Source organism: Natrix helvetica (genome assembly GCF_964273705.1).
Source record: "Natrix helvetica genome assembly, chromosome: 6".
Classification (NCBI taxonomy): Eukaryota; Metazoa; Chordata; class Lepidosauria; order Squamata; family Natricidae; genus Natrix; species Natrix helvetica.
The window spans coordinates 29290696-29304217 of record NC_138553.1 but is presented as its reverse complement, the minus strand read 5'-3'; the positions used below and the strand labels follow the sequence as shown (position 1 = coordinate 29304217).

General features: G+C 43.0%; 1 protein-coding gene across 1 annotated transcript in view; it reads right to left on the bottom strand.

The window, feature by feature from the left end:
* Positions 1-13522, bottom strand: part of TRIOBP (TRIO and F-actin binding protein) — a 67663-nt gene that overhangs the window by 30511 nt on the left and 23630 nt on the right. The window contains exons 8-9 of the mRNA XM_081958506.1: positions 10495-11880; positions 9877-9963 (exon numbers count right to left, since the gene is read on the bottom strand). Of these exons, the coding sequence (XP_081814632.1) occupies positions 9877-9963; positions 10495-11880 (1473 nt within the window). The remainder of the gene's footprint in view (positions 1-9876; positions 9964-10494; positions 11881-13522) is intronic.

The window sequence follows — 13522 nt, the reverse complement described above, 5'->3', positions numbered from 1 at the left end:
CTAGTTTTTAACATGCCAAATCAAAAACAAGTAAGATACATTATAGTACCTTATAGCAGAATTGGTACTGCATCTTAACAAGTGGTCGTCCACATCTTACATAGCTTAAAATCAAAAACTTAAAAACTAATCCTTGTTTGTAAGCTATCACAGATCATTGCCTCTTTGGATGAAACTCAAAGGCTTTGTTTCAACACGAAGATCAAGCATCGCTATGCAGTTTTGTGTTTATTTCACAAAAGTTCAGCTGCCACAAATTCCAAGGTCTTTTTTTCCCCCTTTTCTTTTAGCATTTGTCCTATTTGTTGAGGAGTCTGCTGGAATGCTCTGTGCTTGCCTACTTCACAGAGCAAAGGCATCAAAGCATGATGCAAGGAGAGGTTAGTTCTTCAGCAGGCTAATCAGCGAACTTGATGCTGCTTGGGAGCTGAAAACAGAGACTGGGCCAAGGTCACCCAGCTGTCTTCTCTGCCTAAGGGAGAACCAGAACCTTGGTCTCCCTACCGCTAGCCCAGCACTTAATTCCAGCACCTAACCACCACAACTGAAGCATATTGGCACTCATTCTCAAGGAAAATGCAGCTGCTTTAAATTCTTGCAGAAATATGTAACATTTCTATCATGTGTAATCCACAGCAATTTTTTGGAATGGAACTGGAAGCACTGATCTGCCCTTTCTTCAATTGCCATGCCTTGGGAGGGAGACTGAGACTCAAACCTCATTAACATATTAAATTACTTCTCATTATATTTGAATATCTTTATAGGAAGCCACCATGGGTGACATTCCCATATACGTCTATGCAAACTATTGTTTGTTGCCATTTATTAACTACTAATTCATTTGGGTTAAATGTTGAGAAATGCATGCCTGCAACATAGACTTCACTGTAGAGGACATATTGCCTCCAACAGTTACGACCAAAACACAGGTCTGTTTAGGGGTAAAGAAAAATCACCTGACTGTTTTGCTTACAAGAGTCATTAGAAGAATGTTCCTGTGTAAGCACTGAGTGAGAACTCACTAAAACTGAATTAATAAAAACGACACTGTCAAAAGGAAGAAAGAAATGTCAGCAGTATCAAGGGATATGCATCGTCTATTCTAGCTAGGGAGATAAAATTCAACACTATTAAAGATTTTTTTTAAAATAATAAACCACCTTTCCCCTCTGCACTGTAGCCAAGGCTTGACAATCAACTCCACCCACAATAAAAACAGGGAGAACGGAAAACCAAAAAGACGAAAATCTCCTAACCAGGAATTATGCCATGTTTATGGAACTGGGACTCCACACAGACCTCCAGACAGAAAATCATTTTCACGTGCCCATTTCCTCCTCCTCCTCCTCCTCCCTAAGTAATCATTCTGAGCCAGGAGTAGGGAGGGTGGTAGAAGGGCTAAGAGAAGAGGAAAAGGAGTGGTGTCTCCAGGAAGGATAGGAAGGGCTGCAGGATGTTAATGAGGCAGTAGGAAGCACGGAGCAAAACTCAGGGTCATGGCTTTCCCCTAATATGGTTGTGAAATCACTTGAAGCCTTCATTCTTCATGCAGCCAGCATAAATAACCAAATGCTATCAACACACACATACTCTCTCATTATTCCAGCCCTCTCTCACAGGCTTCAGGACATTACAAATATCCCTAGATCACTGCTCTGCCCTCAGATGTATGCAGAGGCATTTCATGGCCACTAAACATAAAAGAGCCGAGATTCCTCATTTATTTTCTCCTCTTCCACAACAGGCTCTTTCACCTCACAATCTGACAAGCAGGAGGCCTCACATCAGCCACCATGACCAACTGGCAAGTCTGTTTCCTGCCAATGGACCTGGGAAGGTAAGATTTTTGCCAGGGGCATCAACTTGTTGCTGCATTCAGTTTGTTCAATCTCACTCTAGGTAATTCTGCTCCAGGGTCCTAAGGCATTGGAGAAAGGTCCATAATGCAGATTTATAACAAAAAGCAGACAAAGCTTTCGATTGTTTCAGCAATAGTCCTCCTGTGCCCCATATCCCTTTCCACAACACAGCCCATCACCCTTTCAGGAACAATTTCCTCTCCAGGTTCCTTATTTTCTTAAGCATGATAAGAAACACCCATTATTGCCAACTATTTCAGAAATTCCACAAAATTTTGGATGCTACTCTTCTCTGTAAAGATGCGGAATGAAATGTTGGACATTTTTCAGCAAGCAGGAAGCCACACATTGTTTATTTAGATTACAATATACTTTATAATGTCCAATTCACGGGCGAAGGAGAAGAAACAGATCCAGAGAATATGTCTGCTTGGCTAAGTCCCCCCCCCCCCCCCCACGTTTCCATAAAGTAAGCCTAACAGCTCATATGCAACAGCTATTTAAAAAAAAAACCTGTACTTTCCAAATCAACATGATGTTCATCTCAAAACTGCTCCATGATATGATTACAACACACCCACTCCCAGGAGGTCAAACTGGGAAAGAGAAGAAGTTGAAGACAAGAGATTGCACAAAGCCAATTTTTTAGGCCTGCCTAGGAAGGATGGTAAGTTCTGGGACAGGCAAGAGTTATTTTCCCCACCCAGGAGCAGCAGCTCTTCCTAGTTATAAACATTATCTGCTCTACGGATATGGATATTTTATGAACACAACACTTTCATGGGAATACCTTTTCTGCCCGGAATAAGCGTTCAACATGTATTTAACAGATTTTTCTACAGAATTCGTTATACGTTATCCAACGAAAGAATCCTGTGTTACCGAGAAAGCTTGCATGGTTCTTTTTCCCTAAAAGTTAGAAACTTATCAAGCCAGTTTCTGCTTGTTCTGCCCACATTTTTTTCATCTCCCCTGCGGGAAGGGAAAGGAGAGAACCGGCGTCCACCGTTTTCAAGCCAAAGCGAGATCGGAGGGATGTCTCGCCTTCCGTTTCTCCCTTCCGAAAAAGCTGCCGGCGCAAAATCTACCCAAGTCATCCCGGCGCGCTGCCGAGCTCGTGTGTGCAAACGCGTGACCTCTCCCCCAAAAGAGAGGAAAAATGAACCCGTTGGAGGCGGAGGCAGGCCTAAAAAGCGGGGAAGTCCAGGTATCAGCCCACCTTTAGCGGAGGAAAAGCGGGGAAACTCGACCCTTCGAAGCCGAAAGGTAGCGGATTGCCCGACCGCTCCGCTTGACCGGACACGCCCTCCCTCCATAGACAAGCACCCGGAATTCCCGGTCACAAAAACCTCTAGGAACGACGCTTACCGTCATGCTGCCGTCTAAAGCGAACGGCTGGCAAGCCTCCCCGGGGACGTTTTAGTTATCGCCCCCCGTAAGCGGCGCTAAAGTCACCGCCGACCGCAGCGACATCCATGGCCATTTCTCGCCTTCCTTTCGCTCCGCTCCGGACTTCTCCGATCCGCCCAGGAGAAACTTTTTTTTTTCCCTCCTCCTTTTTCCTCAAAACTTCCTGGGAGGCTCTTCCCCGCCAATGGGAACGTATCGAATTGCAACGTTCGTGACGTACTATTACCGAGCAGCCAATGAGGAAGCGAGAAAGGAGATGGGGCGGAGCCCAGCTGCCCCGAGGCGAGAGTAACCAATGGTGGAGGCGGGCGCGAGAGACTAAAGCGGCCGAGGGAGAACAGGCAGAATTCGGCTAGAGGCGCCGCACGGTCCCCTTCCCAGGCATGGACCGTCGTGCGCCGGGCAGCGCCTGTCAACCCCAGCAAAAGAGAGGCTGGCTGATCAAAACCAAATAAAAAAAGAGACTATCATTTTACGGAAAGCCTTGAGGCGCGAATGCCGAACTACAATCCGACTTAGACGTTTCCAGATCAGAAGATTAGAATACGGGGGGGGGGGGGCTTCCTCCTTTTTACCACCCCTACAGATTCCCGCGCGTACTTCCTCCCCTGCCTTTCTCTAATCCTGGGAATTATTGGGAAGGAGAGAGGCGCCTGGTTGTAATTTAAGAGGGGGCGGAACACTCTTACCTTCCCCCCCCCTTTTTTTTTTACTTTTTTTCTTTAAGAAAGGAGAAAAGCCATTCTTTCCTTCTCTAGTGGCATTATTTCTAATTTGGTGTTAATTGTGGAAATAAGCCTGAGAGGGGAAACCTAAGTAGGATAAAAAAGAGTGTTTTATGGAATTCATGATGATGGTTTACATATAAACTATGGCTTGCACAAATTGCTTGCAATAACCGGATAGCTTCAGCCTTTAGGTGAGTGAGGGGAATGGATGGCTCCTATTTCTGCACAATGGCTGACAAGATCAGACAATGTATTTGGCTCTGAAGTATGCAATGCTGTAAAAATGAGTGTACACTTCTGACTTTGCCTGAACCAGAAAAAGTTACAGTTTCTATCATGCAATCCAAGAGGTATGAAAGAAATATAAATCCAAACAAACAAACAAACAAATACTTTAAGTGAAGGAAACCCAATTAGAGCAAGCATTGCGCCAATCACTATTTCCTAAATCAAAACAGGGAATGACAGCTTCAAGACCAAAAGCAGTTTTAAGTGTAAACCTTTTAAAAACAATCTGACTACATTTCATTTATTTTACCTCCATAATTCTCAGCTTCCTATTTAAGCCTCTAGTCTCAGAATACCTCTCTAATCAAGTGGGCTGTTTCCATTCACAAAAGCCTGGGACCAAAATATCAAATATTATCTTCAAAATGCCAATGTAATGATAGCTGCTTATGGTACCTCAGCAAATTGAGATGACTGTGTCTCTGGAAACTTAAACACCCATTATCCATACCTTCTAATCCAGGGGTGTCAAACTCGTGTCATCATGTGACATAAGTGACTTTATTCCCCTTCGTTAAACTGGGAATGGGCAGTGTGTGATGCATCCAGCCCATGGGCCGCAAGTTTGACATCTTTGTTCTAACCCAATAAAGATTAAAATATTTGCTGGCAACTTACAAACTTCCCAAAATCTAAAGATAAGAGAAATAGTTGGGCTGACAAAACCATTACATTGTTTACAAATAAGGAATACATACAACATTCTAAGGTAAATTTAGATTTCCTCTCTCCTATTTTCCATATTCCTGCATGCATTTTGGTCCTTAACATTACTGATGATAGTACAAGCATGTATGACCAAAATTGGGATCAGAATTTTCATTGCTAAGCAAAATGGTTTTTAAGGGAATTGCACCCAATTTATGACTTTTTGACATGGTGGTGAAGGAATTAAATGAATCACATGGTTAAGCAAATCTGGCTTCCCCCATTTTCTTCGCTTGTCAGAAGCCAGCTGGGAAGGTTTCAAAAGGCAATCACACGCCCCCAGGATGCTGCAACCATTGGAAATGTGAGGTAAATGTGATGACCGGTAATAAGTCTTTTTTTTTTCAATGCCATACAGTAATGACTTAGAACAATTGCTAAACAACTGGTTAGAAGTCAAGGGCTATCTGTATTCAAGTTTCACAAAGACTACAGACACATAGCTCCACCTTGAATTTCCTTAGGGAGGAGGCTGCCTCAAAGATGGCCTTTCTACCTAGTTGAGCTGATCCCGTTGCCATCCCAGTCTGGCTTTTTCTGCGGCTTCCAACTCGAGTCTTTCGGCAGAGGCCGCTCTGGGCACACGCTCTATGGTTGTGGACCAGCTGCCTGAAGAGCGTACAACCATAGAGCGTGCGCCCAGAGTGGCCACTGCCAAAAGACTTGGGTTGGAAGCCGCGGAAAAAGCCAGACTGGGATGGCGGCGGCGGCGGAGGTGCCTGGCTCCGTAATGAGAGCTGGGTCATGCATTGGGAGGTGGGTGAGCGAGAGCAGAACAGCTGCTTGCGCAACCCCCCTCTCCAACCATGCAGAGCGCCATTCACTGGCATTTGGAAGGCGCCAAGCCACAGGAGCCGGGCGGTGGCGAACAGGCGCTCACGCGGCTTGGCGATATCCCTAGGTCAGTGAATGGCGCTGTGCCCAGCTGCAAAGGGGGTTTGCCGGGTGGCTTCTCGTGAACGTGGTCGCTTCATGGCTGTTGTGTTGCGCTGCTGTGACAGCACAACACAGCCATTCGCCCATGAGGCTATGCCCGGCTCTTTAGAAGCCTGCTCGCAAGAGAGCAGCTGCCCGGCAACCCCCCTCTTCAGCTGGGCACAGCGCTGCTCACCAACCTAGCAGTATCCCAAAGGCGCCAAGCAACGCAATCACCTTTGCCTCCCCCCAGGTTCCCGCGGCTTGGCACCTTCGGGATACTGCTAGGTTGGTGAGCGGCGCTATGCCTGGCCGGAGGTGGGTTGTCCAGGGGGGCTTATATGTGGGGGGGGGGTGTTTATATTTTTGCCCACCAGAAAAATGTGGCATGGCTGTATTATGAGGACATGTTGTATTTTCGGGGAAACACGGTACCTCACTAATAGTAATTACTTTCCTTAATAGTAATTAAGGAAAATTTAGGACTTATGCATGGATTGAGGACCAGATGAAGGCAATTCTATGTTTGGGCCAAGGATAGAAAGAATAGGTGGTACTCAGCCGGTTTGGACCAGTTTGGGTGAACCAATAGCATGAGTAGTTTGGAGAACCGGCAAATAGCACCTCTGGTTGGCCCCACCCTCCCACCCCTGTCCTATGTTCCCCTGTTTTTTAGCTCAGCTGATTCGCGTGGCAGAGCAGATGCTGCACCTCAGCTGAGTTAAAAAACAGCTCAGCTCACCAGCGAGGGCGGTCTTTGAGTGCTGCAAGTCTGAGCGCAAAGCGCTCTCTCATAGAACCGGTAGGAAAAGATTTGTAATCCCACCACAGGTAGAAAAGCCCCAAGGATCAATAGACTGAATAAAAGCATGAAACCACCACAGGAAACGGTCAATGAACATTGAACACGATCTTTTCCAAATGATCCTCTCTTTTATCATTAAAAATAATGTTAAGAATTTTCTGGTTAAGGAAGGATTGCGTTTATATAGCTATATGACCGGGCAGTTAAAGCATAGAACAAATTTAATAATACAAATCATTCCACAGAGATATCTGAATTACAGGTAGTCCTCCACTTACGACCACAATTGAGCCCCAAATTAATGTTGCTAAGTGAGAAATTCGTTAAGTGAGCTTTGCCCCATTGTACAACTTTTCTTGCTGCATTTGTTAAGTCACTGCAGTAATGTTAAGTTAGTAAGCCAGCTTTTAAGTGAATCTGGCTTCCCCATTGACTTTGCTTATCAGAATGTGGCAAAATATGGTCACATGACATTGGGACACTACAACCGTCATAAATGTGAGTCAGTTGTCAAGCATCTGAACTTAAATCACGTGACCATGGGGATGCTGCAATGGCATAAACCATGAAAAATGGTCATAAGGCACTTTTTTCAGTGCCATTGTAACTGTGAACGGTCACTAAGTGGACTTTTGTAAGTCGAGAACTACCTGTACTGTTCGTTGTTTTTTCTTAAATGGAGTTCTGTCAGGTACCAAATGAAAAGCTTACTGCTTCAGAAAATGTGCACTTCCCTTCACATTTTATTAGCACTAGCTGAACTTGTAATGACATGATCTCTGGAAAAGCCCTAAGAAATATGTAGCGTTACCATCAATGCTTCATTCAACCAGGACACAATAGGCCCTAACTCTGCTTTCCGGGAACTCAAATGACTTTGCAACTTAAAAACCTCTTACATATAAAAAGTAAGGAAAATATCAGTCATTTTCAAGCATGCACAGTTGGAAACAAAAGTACTTGCTCACTGTACATGAAAACATGCCTTTTATTTGAGAAACTCTATTGATGCCCACTGGAAAAAACAGTTTGATGAGAAGGCTAGCTGGTAGCAAGAAAAATGCAGGATGATGGGAAGAGAACACCATGTCAATGATACCTATAGAGAAAACAACCCCAGCACTTCATCTCCTAAACAGGCCGCTAAGCAGCTGCTTCTGTCTCCCACCTGTCAACCATGCTCAGTATTACATCTGTTGTAGCAAATCACTAAATTGCTTCCATCTTCAATTAAAATTACATGGCTGCACTTAAGAAATTGCCAGCTTTCCCTGTTGGGTATTTGTAGGTTATCTAATACAAGACCATTTTTTTTCCTAGAAGGAACAAAAATTATTGGCAAAGGTACTTCAACATTTTCTGTTCAGAAAATACAAATTCTTCATTTTGAACATTCAGATTGAAATGCAATAATACAGGGGTGAATTGCTTTATGAACAAAAGAAATGAGTCTACTACTTTATATTGCCTAACTCATTTGTAAGAATGTACTATTTATTAAAATATGCCAGTGGAACCTGAAAAACCAAGAGTTTTCTTGGATAGCCATGGAGCCCGACATCCAGGGCAGCTCCCTCCCAGCTATACCAACCCCTCCCTCCCCTCTCAGAAATCATGCAATTCAGAATACCTAGATGTAGAAAACCTTCATAGTTGGTATCTGTAAAAATGTAAACAGAGGCCTATTCTTACAGCAAAAAACAATAACTGGATAATGGATTTTGTCTTTTTAAAAATTTAAAAGATTATATATTTGCAAATTCTCCTCAAATATGTATCTATCTTGTATTACAAAATATAATCTCTTCCCACTCCAGAAATATTTGCATATAGCCTTAGGTCATTTCAGTGTCATCCCTTCTAAAAAAGGGTTAATGGTTGTTTCAGGCTAATTACTTTGTTGCTGCCTCCCTTAAGGGTGTAACATGCTTAACAGTAGAGGCAGTGTCTGGAAGAGCAGATATACAGGTGCTAAGCTGGCCTAAAGCACGGAGGCAGATTCATATCAATCACTTGCAGCTGCAATTCGAGCAGAGGCTTGCTCTAAAGGTTTTTTTTGGGGGGGGGAGGCATTGATGCAATGACTACAGAAGAGGCCAGCCCGCCAGCCATCTCCACCTGAACAATAAATAATAGTCCCAAATGTTGTCTACATGCCCCTGCTATTCATACAATACTTTTTAAATCAGGTTTTCCAAGTTCAGATTCAACACTGCACTGTTCCTGGACCTATAAATTCAGGCCAATTGGCATCTTACACCCAAATATTAGTGCGACTGGGATTATTTAATCTTAAAGGATGATCTAGTATTTTTTAGTTCTGTGCATTTCATTTACTTGCAGTCTATGACCATTTATTTGAAAACATTAAAATTTTCTGCGGGCTTGTATCAGTAGTGTATTTCCCATGTGAGATACAATAAGTATTCTTCATGTCAAGCTCCAACTCCTGATGATTTCATAGGTCCTTATATGTTTTTTAAATCACAATTCCGAAATGGCTTGCCATTGCATTTTTACAAACTTTTAAACTTAGTCAGTTTAACTTCTGACTACCTGGTGGTCTCTAACTCTGCTTGGTTTCTGAGATCAGGCAGGCTTGACTGATCTCAGTACCATCAGCCCCCTAAGAAGAGGAAGAGTTGCTTAGGGACAGAGTACCAGTTTTAAAAGTAATAAGGCACACAGCCATTGACACCTCCTGCAAAAAGCATCTAGTGGAAAAAGATGGGAAACTCCTCTAAAGAGCAATTTTCATCAGAATAATATTTAACTACCAGAAATAGATCAGCAGACTGATCATATAAGGCAGTTGCCTGTATTCCTATGAGAACACAGATCTGCTTTTCAGATTCTTATAATTACAGTATTTGTCCAGGATATATTAACAGGCATCTGAAGATGCTAATGATTGAATTTGCACCAAGTATGCCCTGAAGAATTGTTAATTATTCTTTCCAAAGAAAAGTATAAGGGTTTTTTGAGGTACCAATAGTAGTCAATGTTGAACAGCTAAATCAAAAGTAGACACCCTGTGGCCATACAGGACTTCTTTTCCAATAATCCCTCTTGACCATGTTGACTGGAATTGAAGAAATCCAAAACTTAGAAGGACATCAAGTTGCATATACTTGAGCCAAAGGATAAAGTTGTATCGTACCTTATGTTTCTTACTGGAGTCCAGATGAAGGATTTGACTTCTAGAGGAACAAGCGCTTGTTGCAATATGCCCTTCGCCTTGCTGCTTCTACGAAGAAAAATGCAGAAAGAAGTTTATTTTAGGAGACTCTCCATTCTATGTAGTTCTGATTGCTTACAACAGCCCTTTTCTAATGACTTTTCAATAGTTCAGATTTGTTCCACTGAATGAATAAACTTTCATCTATTTTAATACTGCATATGCAGCAACCATTTGTGAACATTTGGCTAGATAAATGGTTTTTAAAATCCTGAGAATGGACATTAAGGCCATAGAATTTTCCCACATATTTGCCAAGATGTACTAGCTGCATTTTTCTATTTTATATAATTCCACTCCTTGATTCATTCAATAGTGCAAATGACATATTTTACAAGGACACACACACACACACACACACACACACAGCATATACATACTTAAAAATGAGACATTACATATCAATGTTGCTTCAGGAGACAGAAAACTGGATTCTTCTCTGTTTGTCAATATTGCATTTTGAGGACCAGACAAAAAACAAACAGAAAATATGGGACAACATGAAAGCAATTTCAGGCAGTGTTTTTATCTCTTCCTTACCAGATAGAAAAGTTTTTCCTTATTATTTCCCAGATGCTTCTCTGCTGTTGAGGGACTGGGACACCTCTGCCAGTTTATCCATTCATCCTCTGCCCGTTTCACTGGAGTTTCTTGGTGTTTCCTGTTATCCCCCAATTGTTGCTGCCCTGGCTTGGCAGAATGGAAGCACTCCCCTTGGCTTAACCACTCTTTTTCCAAGGATGGCATTGGATGTACATGGCTCTGGGAGCTTTCTTGGATTCTTGGGACAGTCTCTGGTTTGATGGAGTGTGCGAGAGCTTCTTGGACCATCCCTTGCTGTCCAAAAACTGTAGGGTCGGTGGGGCTGCAGGACGTGCAACAACCCTTCCAGTCATTCTCCTTCTTAGGAGTGAAAGCAACTGAATGGTCTCTTTTGCTCATCCCATCACTACTGGCACTGGCCTTTACACTCCTGGTTTCCCTTCGACTTTTCCAGTTATTCTCTAGGTGCTGCTGTGAAGCAGCACCGCATCTTGCCTGCTCAAGGCGTATTTGGCTACTTTCCATTGAACTCCCAGGATTTGGAGAGTGTCTGAGCTCTCTCACACTGTTCCCATTGTCTTTATTGCATCTTCCTGGGCCACAAGAGTTTCTGATCTCTCTTTTGCTTCTACTAGCAGATATTTCAGGACTAGAGCTGTTCACAGCTGCACTAGGACATTTCAAACCGGTTCCCATTTGTTTCCTAGGATTAAAAGGATACTTTTTCACTTCTTGGACTCCGCCCTGATCAGGCCCAAGCCTTGAACAAACCAACATCTGTCCCCCTTTCCCTCTAGCTGCAATTTCACTTCTTGAGGCAACAGCACAAATTACTTCTTGGGAGTCTCTTATGTCCTTTCTTGGCTGGTCAACTGCACCTATAAGGAGCAAAGGTTTTCCTCGTGCCTTCCTGTCACTTTCTTTATACCTATCTAGTTGCCTTATGGGCTTTGCTTGATTCTTGTCCAAAGTATTTGAAGGATTAGCAGTATGCAAGGTACCTGGACTGCTTTTCCATGTAGTATCTGTGCCCTTCTTTCCAGGGCTCTTTTGATGCAAGATCTCCGCTCGCCTCTTTTTATCATTATCCACTTGCCTCCCATGACTCGTAGGAAAAAGAGCAACCCTCTCTGCACTGGATCTCAGACGGGACACAAGCTCCTCCAATTTCCTTCCTTCTCTCTCCTGAGAGGTTGAAGTTGCTGTGTACAGAGGCACCCTTCTACTTTGAATTTCTCTCTCCGATTGTTGCTTTGGGCTCCTTAAATGCAAGGATTCACCATGGCTCTGGGTACTTATCTTGAGTTGCTGTTCTGCTCTTCCTATGCAAAGAGGTTCTCTTTTCCTGGGCTGTTCTGGCTCTCGTGGAAATCTTGTCTTTACCTGTAGAATGGAAGGGAACAAATCATGCAAGGTACTGTATTTTTCAGAGTATACGATGCACCTTCCCCCCCCCAAAAGAGGGTAAAAAATTGGGTACGTCTTATACACCAAATGCAGCCCCACCCGCCAACCAGCTCCCACCGTTTGGCCTCTGCCTCCTAGCAATTTATCTCCTTGCAGCAAACTGAGAAAATGGGGCTTGCGGGGATGGCAATAGGCTATGGCAATCCCTGCAGCCTAAAACAGCTGATCATCAGGAGCCGCCGCTTAAACTGAAATTGAGGCAAATTGCTGGGAGACAGAGGCAGATTTTTTCCCCCTTCTAATCAGCTAAACTGAAACAGGCTATTTACTGCAAGGAGGTAACTATAAATGCCTATAGAATGGTCAAATTATTAGACTTATTTTTTAAAGACTGTTTTATTATTGTTCTAGACAGGTTAACAAAATGAAGCAGCTTTTAAAAATAAATGCTTGATCTGAAGAGGCCCAGTGCTATTGTATCATCTTTTAAATAGCAGAGAATAATGTATACTTCCAAAAAGCCACATCAATTTTAACAGCATTTGTACAAATATAGTCTGAAATGTAACACCTCAAACAGTGTTTATCTTCTGTACTTTTTGCTGTTTGGTGCAAGGAGGCAGATTTTTTTCTCTTGTTTTCCTCCCCCAAAGCTAGGTGCGTATTATACTTTGGAGCGTCTTATACTCCGAAAAATATGGTATCCATTGCAAACAGTTCAACTTAACATCAAGGTATCCATTGCAAACAGTTCAACTTAACAAATTATCCTGGAAATTAGAAATCCATTAGAAAACCATTTCTTATGCTGAAATTTATAACTTGAAAATTCAATTTCCTACAGTGGCTGGTTCCCTCATATTCATTTTTAATTTTCCGTAATAAAACCTCTCTCTCACTGTTGAATGCTCAATACAAGCCAATCTAGTTTATTAAATAAAATAGAAACCCTATGAAGCTTCTTCTCATTAGCAGGAGCCCAATAACTGCTTCATTTCACTTAATGGTAAAGCCATCCTTATTCTATCAGACCTGCTTGAATTTACCAAGATGCCTTTGCTGACACTGAATTACCGTATTTTTTGGAGTATAAGACGCACCAAGGTTTTGAAGAGACAAATAAAAATGAAGTTTTTGCATTCTGCAAATGTCCCCAAAATGGCCTGTTTTTCGTGAAAACGGGCCCGTTTCCCCCCCCAAAAAAGGCATGGATAGCCTTTACGGGGCTTGAAGAGTGCTCCTGGTGGGAGTTGGAGGGCCAAAGAACGAGCAAAAAATGCCCCGTTTTTCATGAAAACAGGCCCGTTTTTTGTAAAAAAAAAAAGGGGGGGCATGGATAGCCTTTTGGAAGCTTATAGAATGCTCCTGGGGGCTGGGAGGAGGGGTAAAATTGAGCAAAAAATGGACCATTTTGCTCATTTCTGCCCTCACCAGCCCCCAGGAGCTCTCTAAAAGCTTCCTAGAAGCTATCTATGCCCTGCATGGCCATTTTGATGAAGCGGGCGTGGTTTTGGGAGGCAAAAAATGCTGTATTCAGTGTATAAGACACACCCAGATTTTCAGCCTCTTTTTTGAAGGAAAAAGGTGCGTCTTATACTCTGAAAAATACGGTAAGCCT